The 13,952-nt window shown below is 39.7% G+C and overlaps 1 protein-coding gene across 2 annotated transcripts in view; it reads left to right on the top strand.

Annotated features, from left to right (window-relative positions):
- ZNF385A (zinc finger protein 385A) overlaps positions 1–13,952 on the top strand; it is a 271,869-nt gene that overhangs the window by 95,668 nt on the left and 162,249 nt on the right. Inside the window, exon 2 of one of the 2 annotated variants that reach the window (XM_075199238.1) lies at positions 1,548–1,703. In XM_075199238.1, coding sequence (XP_075055339.1) covers positions 1,694–1,703 — 10 coding nt within the window. In that variant the 5' untranslated portion in view covers positions 1,548–1,693. Of the gene's footprint in view, positions 1–1,429; positions 1,704–13,952 lie in introns of those variants that run through there. The other variant, XM_075199237.1, reaches the window with a different exon arrangement.

The following is a 13,952-nucleotide window of genomic DNA, read 5'->3' as shown; positions in this document are numbered from 1 at the left end:
GGACTGAGCACTTCTGTGAAAGAGCACTGAGGGTTTTTTAATGGAAAATAGAAAAAACAAACTTACAGAAGAACAATGAAAAATTTTAAATAAGGGAATGATTGTTACTATAGAGGGATGCAGTGAGACAGACATAGGAAGAGACAGGGAGACGAGTGGGAAAGAACTATATATAGTAGGTCATGGGGAAAAGGAAAGGAGAATATGTGGAGTAAATAAAGAGAAACTTTATGCACCTGGACATAGGAGACAGAGGACCTGCACATCTACAACCAGTTCTACCTGTAATATACTATACGCAGTGGAGAAAAGCAAACTTAAAGTGTTTGTTCAGCAAATGAATGAAATTATTGAATTAAACCCATTGACCTAATACTTTGTTTTTGTCAGGTTTGCGCTGGGAGTTTGTAATGTTCACGTCACTCCCTTTTGTATGCTATGGATAGGACTAATTGTATTGTAAAGCGCTACGGAATCTGCTGGCGCTATATAAAGAAATATTGATGATGAGGATGATGAGTACCCATAGCAGCTCTGTGTATGCTACTCAAACTTCCCCCATTCTTGACAAAAGAGGAGTTGGAAAAGTAACTATCAGAGTTGAAAACCTTTCCCAGTATTCTTGCTGCTCTTTGAGTATTACGCAAATTCATTCATATACAGTATGTTAATGTGCTGTATGTAAAAACTCCAGTAACTGTCAGTAAATATTAGTACAGATAATGAGTTCTGAGGTCATCCCTTCAGTGCTCATTTGGGAAAACTCTGTGTATTATAAGCAATAGTACAGCCCCCTCCTGTAACTTATTAAAGTTATTAGAAGTCACCTCAGATTTTTGTGATCTGGATAAAAATTCTCTAAAAGGAGCTACTACAAATACATTTAGATGGACCAGAGTTCATGGATCCCAGTGCCAGGTAAATCAGTAGACACAGGGTTAAATCTATAGCTTGCAATCTCTCCACCCTTACCTCCCTTTAGCCAAACATCTCGACCAATGGAAAGCAAGTACAGGTGACACATAGCCCCGCCCCTCACCTGGCACAGTGCAGAACTGCGGGATACAAGAGGTATTACAGAGAGTGCATATCCTCAGATACTTTCCCTCGTCTCTTTTGGGAGTTTCCTTGTGTGTCCTGAATACAGACAGAGGTACTGGGGTGAACCTTATTTGGGGTTTTGCCAGAGACATTCCCCATGTGCAGGAAGGGATGAGGAGTTGGCTTCTGCAAGTGTCCAAAACTCTTTAATCTGCCTTAGTCCTGCAGCTGCCTTTCCTAGTTCTGCAGCCGTCTTTGCAGTTTACAAATAGGAAAAACACACAACTTTCTTGGATTTCTATAAAAGTCTCCAGGATAATTCCATCCACACTGCTGGACTGTAGCCGTGCCTGTCAGGATTGTTTTAAGGGCATCATCCTCTCCATCCTGTCACCCTTGCTAGAAATCTGCAATCCTTTTCTTCCTTATCCCCCCTCCCAGGCTTGCCTGTCGCACAATCTGTCAGAGCCCTAACATTTCCTCTCCCTTTTCTGTGCTGCTAAAAGGCTTTTCCAATTGCTGCCTGGAGAAGAGAGGGGACAGAGTGCTTCACAACTGCCTGAAAGAAAAAGGGGGCTGAAAGGAGAGCAGCCCCTCCTCACAAGATCAGAGGAAAGCGTCCTGTGTGTGCCAGACCCGGCAGGCTGAAGTCATGATTTTGGGTGAGTGAACACTTTTTTTCCACCTTTTTATTATTATTAAGGTTTTTTTTCTTAGAAAGCTTTTGCAGTTGTGAGAGCCGTAATGGAATCTATTGATTGTATTTCCAAGCATCACTTTACCAGGCTATCTTGTTATATCTTGCTATGTTATTTTTATCTTACCATTCACAGATTTTTCTCTCTGTGACGCTGTGTCTATTGTTGCTGTTCAGTCCTTTAGATTTACTGTTCTCTGCACCATTTACACCTCTGTCTGTTCCCCCTACATCTCATCATCCAGATTTTAGGATGGGGCAGAAGGACCAGTGCTACCCTCTGCATCCCCTGGTACTTGAGGAATAAGTTACTTTTGTATTGGAAACAATGATGGGATTTCACTGTTCAGAAACTGAAGAAATATAATGTTTAGGGTATTGGTCTCACTGATCCCTCCACCCCCTCTATACTTTATAGATCGGGACGTCTGGCTGTGCTCTCTGCATAGTAACCTGTCACTGATGTCCCCGTTATGAGTGGTAGCAGTGCTCGGTGTGTAGGAAGTCGCTGTGTATTGTGTGTAGTGTAAGTGGGTAAATATAGCTTATTAGCAGAAGGATGAGCTTCGTAAGAGTTTGGACTGGAAGACAGCAACACGATGCAGGCTGGTGGTTATATAACAAACCTGAACACATTAGAATTCATGTTTTCCTAAAAAAAAAAAATGTCACTTTTTTAGTCTCCCACCCACCATAACAAAATAAACCTGCAGTGCTGAAAATGTCACAGTGGCCAAGTCAACGGCAGTTATTTGGCCATCTAAAGGCTCTGATGAATATTGCTCACTGGGGAGCAGAAACATTTACTGTAATGGACACAGCTGCACGTGTCTCTCCTCAGCTTGGCTAACCACCAGCGTACTCAGCAGCTGTGCTTCTGTAATTATAAAGAGACGTGAAGCCAGTCTACCTGCTCCAATCCCAACCTGGACAATGACAAACACAACTTCATCCCGGTTTTACGGTAGTGCAGGTTAAACACAGGTATAACAAGTAGTCACTGTGAGCCATCCTGAAGCATCTACTCTCTCTGATAGGGTGTATATGTTATATCAGTGCACAAGGTCATAGAGTAATGGCTGCTTATTGAGATGCTAAGTTTGTGTACATTGCTTCCATAGTTTACTCTATAAATAGTATATGCATGTTCTGCTGGAGTATAAAGGTATTATGGTTAGCTTCAAATGTCTTACTATTGATTTTTCCCTGCATGCAGCATGGTAGGATATTGTTCCATACACATTAAGGATAATGGAATCAAAGCTAAAGAGATGAAAAGAAGAGTATAAACATAGGGTGGAGAATAAAAGGACACAACTAATCTCTGGAGCTTAAAACACAAATATATAGCTCATTTTAAAAGATGTCAACATAGGCAAAGATACCAAAAGCTGAAAAACCATATACAAATTACAAAAAAATCAAGTTTGGTGGTGGCAATCTTCCAGTCGGCAGCAACTAATCCAGGAACTCTGGTGATCCTGCAATCATGGTAGTGTAGCTTAGCTGTCGTACAGATCATGACAAATTGTCGCTGCAGACTTTGGTAACTGACCTGAAACTGATTTTTTTTATTATAGTAACCTGATTTTTTTAGATGCAGTTTTAACTATATTTATTAAATGTTCTTTTTGTACTATACTATGAGTGATTGTACTGTTTTTCAGTGGCAGAAAGCATGGGTGAATTTCTGGCTTATATTAGAACCAGGTCTTTTCATACTTTATTAGTTATTAAACCTGACTTTTAATGGGCTTTTCAGCATTTTTGTAAACTGGAGCTAGGTTTGTTAGCCCAGCCTGACCTCTCCTCTGAAAGTCACCCATTATGAAAACGCACTTCTAAATACAACAGGATCAGTCAGATCATGTTTGCGTCAATTTAAAATATTACGTTTGTGTTCCATATACAGGTGCAAACTGATTAAGTGAATTAGGCTGATTGTGAAGAATTGCTTGTTCAATGAGTATTATTCAAATATTTTAAAAACAGCAATCCTACAAAGAAGTTTTATTTCCCTTTAAAAAGCAAGTTAAGTACGTGCATGTATTTGATTTTTCTAAACTGTACAAGTATGGCTGCCAGTCACACACACTCACACAGCTCAGAGAAAGTCATGCTATGGCAGATGGGGGGAGAAGGAGGGGAAGGATTTTATAGTGCACAGTGTAGACAGAGCTCAGAGGGGCATTCCAAAGACTCTCTGCTCACTACATCATGTCCCAAATGATTGCCATTGTAGTTACATGACAGTGTGGAAACTAATTATACATCATTAATAGCGGTCTGCAGGAACAAACCAAAGAAAAATGGTAATTACAAAGCTTTTTCTTATAGTCTGCCATAGTAAATGATACCACCTTGTCATGGGATTGCTGCTTTAATTCATATTTTACAGTCCTGTATTTTAACATAACTTAAAAGGTAACTCCACCTGAAAGCTATCTTTTAATGCTAACCCTACTGTCAACCAAATAGTAGCATCCGATCCATGGGAGATCCAGGCATAAGTCCCCCTGCAGTTTGACAGATACTCACCCCCGCCAACAGATGTAATTGCTTGCTCAGGCACAACAGCCTAGAAAATTTGTAATACAAACTGCTCTCTGTGGGGTTTTCAGCAAAAACAGTAATAACTGTATGCAAGTTTATCAATAGGATGTGGCTTAACCATTTCTACATCTGTAACTTGGGCCACAATCTGAGAATTCCCTGCTCACTTGAGCTTACATTTCATTATATTGTTACAATCTTAGAGGATTTTCTGTGACCATAACGTTCTCTGACATCTCCATAAACTCTAATATACGCCAAGTTTTTAATTAGATCCTGTATACTAGGAAGGATGCAGTTATAGATCCATCCAGGGGTCACTGAATAATGTACTGGTCAGATGTGATCTGAATTACACTAATCCGATAAACTAAGGAATATATATTCTAAATTTAAACTGAGAACATTCTTTAATAGACATATACAACACATGCTAGAGGATCATTTAAAAAATAAATTAAATACAATATTTTTTTAATAAAACTAGGCATTAACACACCCAAGTAATGTGCCCATTCGAGTTCTTCCAAATTCATCACTTCCTGTACTGCTTACCTCCAATCCGCACTCTCCAATATCTCACCCCATTTGAGAGTATCTGCAGACACCATTCAGGGGCATGATCTCCCATATTTATGGTATTCTGTTTGAAGCCGTAATCCCTTTGCAGAATTACCATGAAGCAGAATGGGAAGCAGATCTTGACCCTCCAATGGATGAGGACGCCTGGGAGGAAATAAGACTGGGAATTGTCAAAGCTCCTAAGATCAAGAAAGCTTCCTATAATGTGTATTATTGGTGGTATACCCCATCAAGGCTCAACAAAATGTTTCCCTCTGTTCCATTTGAGTGCTAGAGTAACTGGGCCATACATGGTCGTCTTGCCCTGTAATAACTCCCTCTTGGGATAAAGTTCATGGACTCTTGAGCAGGCTTTTTGAGGCATCGGTGGCTAAGGTCCCTTAGGTATTCTTACTCTGTTATCTCCCCAAGACATCAACAAATGATCTTGTATGCTGGTTGCACACATTCTAACAGCAGTTATTGGCCTGTTAGCTAAAAATTGGAAGACCACAAACCCACCGTCCATCTCCGCACTTAAAAAATAAATTTGGCATATAACAGCCATGGAGAAAATAACCAACTGACAGAGGCCATGCGTTTAATCAAGTACGGGCTCCATGGTTGTTCAAAGAGAGCAGACCAATGTGTGGTGTGAAGAATCCCAATGTTAAGACTTTCTCATAGGGTTCAAAAGGACACTTTCTCTCTTTACTCAGCACTTAGCGGTACCTTACCAATTACAAGACTCTAAGGGTATATTTACTAAACTGCGGGTTTAAAAAAGTGGAGATGTTGCCTACAGCAACCAATCAGATTCTAGCTGTCATTTTGCAGAATGTACTAAATAAATGACAGCTAGAATCTGATTGGTTGCTATAGGCAACATCCACTTTTTCAAACACGCAGTTTAGTAAATATACCACTAAGTGGCTAGGACACAGAGCTCCACTTCTTACTACTCCTGAACCATTACCCCCTACCCCCTGCTCACTTAAGCCCTACCGCTGTCACTCCTAAAATTCCCTTGCTTCTAAAGATATGGTCATAAGTGTTTGCAGTCTGGTTCTCTGCTGTTCTGTTATTTTTCTTTTCGGGTTCAATTTTGTTATAATTCCCTCATATTTACTGTTTGCTATTGACTGTCCAATCTTACCTATACAAGTTATTGTAATATATTTGATCAACCAAAATAAAGAAATTAAAAAACAAACAAACAACACATTAATGAATGCAAGATGTTGCTGTCTTAACACTTTGATCCACTCTCCACCACTGCCGCTGTATCCAGACACCTGGTAATAATTGGAGAGTGTGCTTCACTTGTAAATGTAACGTGTTTCCATATTAATCATGTGCACTAATGAAACAGGCTTTTGCGAATGCAGCAAATGGTCAGTGACACATTTAGAATGCTAGATAGTCTCTGGATGTACCGGAACATCTGTTGGCCTCTGTCTGTTACTTTGTGCATCTGGGCTGTCATTCCTACACAAGAGCCATAACATTTAATGAGCTGACAGGTGATAATGAGTTTTTATGTGCCAGGAGATGAATCTGTTTACAAACTTGCTTAGTGGGTCCAAGATCGCCTAAATAAATATACGTTTTGACATAATGTTGAATATGATATTTGCCTCACATATCAACCTAGGAAATAGAGAAAATCAAATATGTCACTCAGACTGCATTTTGTTCTAGTCTGTTGGGGATGTTTTGGGGGTTATTTTAACATGTTGATCAATCAGTGGCTCATCACGTTGGCTTTCTGTTCATCTTTTCTCCTGGGCCAGAATGTGGAAAACGGTTCTCAGGACAGGACTGCACTTTGTCAGGAAAGTTGTGTTTTCGTCAGTCCTTTGTTTTAGCATTTGCACTATTCGTTCACAAATCTGCAGAAACAAAATGATTTCTTGCAAGTTTTTGAATGGGAAAACCTGGAGGCATGCCCTTACTTAGAAGAGCCACATACTGTTCATAGTGCAAACAGCCTATACTTTTACACCTGCTTGGTTGACATGTAAACTTAGATGTTCAATGTGAGGCCAGGCACAGCTTGAGAAGCAGTGTTTGGTCTATAAGTACATGTGTATGAAATCAATGTAATTAACTGTACATCATGAATGCAGAATGCCTCATAGACGCAAGACAGTAGTCTAGCATTCACTGTGGACACTCGTCTGCACTGTCGACATGTTCTTCATAGGGTCCATTGAACCTTATTGGTAGCGCAGGTTGAGTTGCATTCACCAAGCTGAACACAGCTCACGGCCAACATACCACGGGCACAAGGAAAGCACTGTGTGTACAAGACCTTCAGGACAGATACATAAATAACACACAGCTCCTTTGTTTTCTACAATGTGAGAGTCAAATGGACAGTGAAATGACAGTACGTTTGGAAAGTTGCTTTAACATGGAGAATTGCACATAGGAAAATAGGAAAAAAGTGCATAGACACCACATTACAACTAGAAATAATAATACGGGTAGGTAGGCAATAATATTGCATTCCGATTTCTGACCACTGTAAGATCGGGTATGTGTTGGGCATGAACAACTGGATGCCATAGTGCAAAAAAGTTAATTGACTTCCAACATCAACAGACATTTTGTGCCATAGAAATCTACAGAGAGTAAATACACAAATAAATGCTATCAATGTTGTATGTTAGGAGCTACTGAGTTATTCCACAAAAGAAGGAAGTAACACTTATCACAGAAACATGAAGATTTAGAGCATTTTCTTGACGTGTGCAGTACAAATCTTTGTATCCAACACATGGCACCATATAAAACATCACTTCTATTAATTCACATATAAAAATGTGTCAGGAACACAAGCTTTGTGATGCTTTTGCTTTTGGGCAGACACCCAAACACATGGAACAGAAGGTATCTATATAAACTTTTATGTGTTTTTATATTTCCTTTTTGTGCCTTATTTTTAACAGTCTTCATGCAGTCAACAAAACAACGTTCATACATAAGGTCACCAGGGCTTGTATACAGAAGTATACTATGTCCCAGCTTTTAACAGAGTGCTCAAAGCATGTTCTCAAAGCTTCCCTGCAGCATAGTGTAACTTCATTATATTTTACAGGGTGTTAACATTTGTTAACATGGCAGGCAGGGCCAGTGGTAAGCCCAGTAAGTGAGACAGAAGTGTGCCACGTTTTTCCAGAGCGGGTAGTTAGACGGATGCCGTTCCATCTTCCCAGTCGTGATGAACTTTCGAGCATCGGAAAGTGTGGGGGTTGAACAGTGGAGCACCGAGTGGGGAATCACTGCACATTCGCTAATCTCAACCCAGTATTGGTCCTGGTTGCAGGCAACATTGATATAAATACAAAACAATGCAAAGCAAACATTTGTTGGAAAGCGTGCACCAATTTTCATACATTTGGACTATCAGCGTTAAAGTTTGTGTAGCAAACTTTGAGAACATGCTTCAATTATTAACATTCAGCCCATACTCCTGAGGACAGATATGAAAGCTTTACACGTATAACAATGGCACTATTATGTGTTAACTATTGTTTATATAATACCAGCATACTCCAACTTTTCATACACTATGGAGAAAGGTCTGTCAAAGGGCAGAGTACCCACGACAGTGATGGAGGATTAGGACACACTTGGGAAGTCCAGTTCTAACACATATTCACACCGCTGGTAAAACTAAGATTCATTCTCTGGACAGCCAGGGAAACTTGTGTTCTCTGCGGCATTAAAGTCTAGAGGGAACATTCATCATCAGCCGCACCTTAAAGTAAGATAATAAGAGCTTTTTTTTTTTTGCAGTTTGAAATTTGAGAAACTGCTGAACAGACTGCCTGAGACCATAACCTTGACCAATTCCTGGAGAGTTACAAAAGTGAAAATAGAACAATATTTTCTTTATCTAGTTGAAATAATATTCTTTTGTTTATATACAAGAAAAAGAAAACAAGAGTTTATTTTATTGTACATGGAACAACATACAGGGATAGTAAACGCATACGCTGCTGATGTAGAGTTGGAAGCAATTGGAGATACGTATGGCTCTGTATATAGGCAGAAATACGCTATTTTTCAGTGCTCTTTTTAATTTGCTCCCATTTTGCGGCTAACTCTGCATCGGCTCCATAATTTGTGCAGTTATAGCAGATTATTTCACATATTTACATCATACTTACCAACTTTTGAAGGCAGCCGTCCGGGAGGGGGTCTGTCGAAGGGGCGTGGCCACGCGTGGTGTGCTGTTAGGCTCCGCCTCCTGTCAATCCTATGCAATTTCGGCCAATCGCAGCAGGGGGGCGCGTTTCGCCCCTCCTCCACCCATATTCAACAAGGAGACAGCTGGATCCGGGATTTTTGCCTGCTCTCTCAGGAGTCCAGGAGAACTCACAAAAATTTGGGAGGCTCATGGACATTCCGGGAGAGTAGGCAACTATGATTTACATAGTTGTGGGGCACTCGCACAGCATTCTTATAACTGTATAAGGATTGTCCACAGGAATATTAACTTCTATCAGTGATATCTCCTGCACTAGGCAAAGTAACACATAATACCACAGTCCTCATCATCTTCTGAAGATGGAGCTAGACTTAGTTTATCTTTTTGGAGCTTGATAAATTTAACCAGACCGCAGTCCTCATAGGGAATTATGAGGACTGCGATATTTTGTAGTACTTGGCCTAATGCAGGTGGTATCTCTGATAACTCTTATGTTAGGCATTTGTTAAATTGCTGACATAGTTTAAAATACTTAAACCATGTGGAAACAGCCTTTTCTTCTGGTTTAAGGCTTGATAAATAGGCCCTAAAATTCTTGATTAATCAGTCTCTGGTATGTATGTATGTATGTATGTATATATATATATATATATATATATATATATATATGTATGTATGTATGTATGTATGTCTTTTCTATGTATGCCTTAGGGCCGTGGGATTCCTCCCATGATTCACATACATACTAGGAAGTTACTTGGTATCTGTCTAGACTGACCCTGGTATGAGTGTGTTTTTGTGGCTGTGGAAATTAAATAATTTAACAACAAAAAAGTTTGTGTTGCAGGTTTATTGCGGCAAGATTTTTGTTTGCTCTGTTTTGAAACCCCTCAAAAATCCTGCTTGGTGTAACTTATTCATCTCTATTCTGCGGTTTCAGCACTACAGGATTGCCAAAGTCTTACATGTCAGCGCTGCGGAATTAGTGGCGCTATATAAATAAATGATGATGATGATGATGTCAAAATGTCCTTAAAGACTTATTTTGGGCAGCAATTACTCCATTAGTTGTGGCAAAGCCGCAGTGATTTTGTTCATTTATATTGTTATATGCAGCTGTAATGTTGTCATCTTGCTAATACAGTTGTTCAACTAGCAGTCCATGGGGTAAATTTATCAAGCTGCGGGTTTGAAAAAGTGGAGATGTTGCTTATAGTAACCAGTCAGATTCTGGTTATCATTTATTTAGTACGTTCTGCAAAATGACAGCTAGAATCTGAACAGTTGCTATAGGCAACATCTCCACTTTTCATACCCGCAGCTTGATTCATTTACTCCCATATGTCTAAATTGGTCCTCAAGGTCTTTTCTATGGACGGTGGACTAATGTATATCTCCCTATGGTGACATAATTATTTTGACAAGTCCCAGCCCACAAACATATATTTAATAGCATCAGTATGGGGACCCGCCAGTCTGTCCGTTTATTCCACCTTAGTCCCGAGTCTCTGGGGGAAAGGGTCGGTGCATGCACAAATTACAGGCATAGGGACGCTGAAAATGCCAGCCCTGCATTAGCGTAGCCAGAAAAACAACTATATGTTTATATAGACTAAAGCATTTTTTCATTTTCACCTTTGCCATCCCGAGAGGTGATAACAGAAGAAGAATTGGGGCAATGTCCCTTTGATATATAGGACAAAACCCATTCTCCGTCCTATAACAGATAGACACCATAATCTTTTTCAACATTAGTTAGCAATCGACTGTTTATGTTTAAGAAAACTTGTACGTAGTAGTTGCCTGGTCTAAACGTTGACACAACTGTAGCGCATACTTGTCAACTCTCCCTGAATGTCAGGTAGACTCCTTGAAATAGGGGTGATCTCCCTCACTCCCTGAAGAGTCTGGTATTCTCCCTGATGCTGAGCCAGTACAAGACGTGGTTGGCTTTGCCATCTGTGACATGATGACACAGTTCAGAAATTGTATCCTATGTCCATGTATTGATGCCTATGGAGGTGGCCATTTTCATGGAGACTAAGATCTAATCAAAGACTTACAGTTAAGACAACATGACTTCAGTAATGGAGACAGAAATGTAAAAGACATTTCAGTCTCTAGAGATTCATTAGCTGCTTTTCTTTAATGCATAGTTGCCTACTCTCCCGGAATGTCCGGGAGACTCCTGCATTTCTGGGAGACCTCCTGGTTCTCACCCCCGCAATAGATAAGTGTCGGGGCCGGGGCTTAATGATTCAAAGATCGCGTCATCTTAGCCCCCTGCTGTAATTGGCCAAAATTGTGACAATCGTTTAGGGGCGAGGCCAAAATGAAGCAATTCATCAAGCCCCGCCCCCGCATGCCCACCTCCCCCGGGATCTCCCTAAAACCAATGAGGAAAAGTTGGCAAGTATGCTGTAGTGATACTGATTTATTGATGAAATAAAGCAATTAATAAGTTGCATCTTTGCTGTTCTTCTATATGGTGTCATTGCAATGTCTCTATATGGCTCTGTTCACATGAACTGAAGTAGCGCTAAACCTAACATAGAAAATATATTACAAACATTTTAAATGTTTGAAGATCTCATCAAACCTGAATTATGTGAGCTAAAATTATCATGGGGGAAGATTTGTTCCCTCTGCACAACAGACTTCCTGTCTGTAATCCTATATAAGGACACTACAGACTGCCGCTTTTCTGTGGGTAATAACTGATAACATATTCATAGCTTGCTTTTGCTGCACAGCAAATATAAAGCGTTAAGCATGTCATATGTGGTCAAAGAATAGAAATGTTTACCTGTCCTGTGCTGCGGCAAAAGTTAAATGCAGGCATGTATATATTAGTAGCTATTATAGGTATTACTACTATGCTGGGCTGAGCGGTCCTTTAACATAGGCGATAGTATTGACGCTAAGTCATAAGGTCAGATACAAATCATGTAGACCTTTCTGCTGTCTCTTACTCACAGGTATACATGTACATATAGCCTGAAGTTACTAAGGTAAAGTTTAAGGCATGAGCTCAGGTGTTCAAGTAGCAGGTAATGGTTGTGCTCTTGTGAATAAGACACCAGTCCATTATAGAGAGTATATTTATTCCTACTTTGACTATTAAGTAATAAGCTTTAAAAGAATCTTTTTTTTACAGCAACCTGTACTTCACTCTGCTGATGGATAATATAGAGTAAACCCATGTGCAGTGTGATATGTGGTTTTATTATAGGGTATGATGTATAATTAGTGGGCAGAGTATAATGATAGACTTCATGCCACAGTATAACAGGAGATCCTCCCTGCTTCATATACTTTCCTCACACCCTTCCTGGCTTCTCCACGCAGCTAATAAAACACAGGCAGTACAGCATCCTTTACATAGAGCAGTGTGATCTAGGCTGACATTTAAGGAATGAGTAAATAATTACAGCTCACATAATATTAGTGTGAGTAAGCGTCCCGGTGAACCATTGTGGGGACTCGGGTGCTTGGAGCTGTGCATTGGACAGAGATCATTGAGCGTTTGGTTTGTGTGGTTTATAGAGTGACAGATGTGTCCCTGGGGGTAGTGTGCTGGACGCACTAGTATCTCTTCTTTCTGCTGGTCGTCCTCCGCTCTGTATTGAAAGCACGGTAACAGTGTACAAGTTCTCTTTGGTGAAGAGACTCTAGGTCACCTTAGAATCTACTCCAAGTAGCCAATCAATTATAAAAATATTAGCAGAGACGTTTTTGTTCCTTTTAATTACTCTGAAAATTGATTTTCAGCGATCGATGGACTGGGAAATACTTGTCCCCATGTGACTGTAGAAACATATGTAATAACAGGAAATGAAGGTTTATTGTACAGTTGAATACAATATAAGATAAAACATTTTTAATGGATGTCATACCTCCATATATTGACTAAATGTAACATATTTGTGTTAATATTTACACTTGTATGGTGTGTGTGTGTGTGTGTGTGTGTGTGTGTGTGTGTGTGTGTGTGTGTGTTTTATTATTACATAACTCCCAACAAATAAATTAGCCACTGATGACACATGGCGAAATTTTCAAAACTGTACTGCGCTTCATTCTACCTTGTCATTAGTTTGCATGTTTTCTGCAGCAGAATTAGGCCATAACTGTTACCACGTCATCCCCAATTACATCATGCAGCAGAATGAAATGACTGTCACCTTCCCAGCTCTTCTCCTAGACTTGTAATGTAGTGAGATGTTATTGTGTGGAATGGAGGCAAAACTCAAAGATTGTATTGTCGAAACATTGCACCTCTGCAGAATGGCCTGTTCTAACGCAAATACATTTTGTGCAAAATTTCACTATTTTCTTGTAGTTTGGATACAGACATTAATAAGCATTAATTAAACAGAATGTTCTTAACCGGACTGAACAAATACACGCGTCCGATTTTAATACATCCAGCCATCTGTATGTACATATTATTAGATGAGTGGAATATAACAGGTATAGAAAAGCACCACCGTGTAATATCCGTTTGTATATATCCATAGCACAAATGATTTCCCATTAAAATGTCACCTTGTATGGCTCAACATAGTTGGAATCATATTAAACTGAAGATGAAAAATGACTTTACATTGATTCCCTTTTAATGAAACTTTTGCAATATAAGACCATTCACATTTATCACACTCTAAAGCAGCAGTAGCTGGGAGAGCAGAGCATGCTGGGAGTTCAGCCACTTGTTTTCTTGCTATAAAGTGTTAATCATCACTATTTCCTGCTTTCTACATATATCTGTTGTATACATGTGTATCTTATGAGCTTACATTTAACACAACTAGTGAAGTGTGAGCTGCATATGAACTATTCCTAATGCTAACCATATATAGGCCCAGAGGCACCAAGACA

The sequence above is a fragment of the Mixophyes fleayi genome, chromosome 2 (assembly GCF_038048845.1).
Source record: "Mixophyes fleayi isolate aMixFle1 chromosome 2, aMixFle1.hap1, whole genome shotgun sequence".
Lineage (NCBI taxonomy): Eukaryota > Metazoa > Chordata > Amphibia > Anura > Limnodynastidae > Mixophyes > Mixophyes fleayi.
This window is presented reverse-complemented; position numbering and strand designations above follow the sequence as displayed.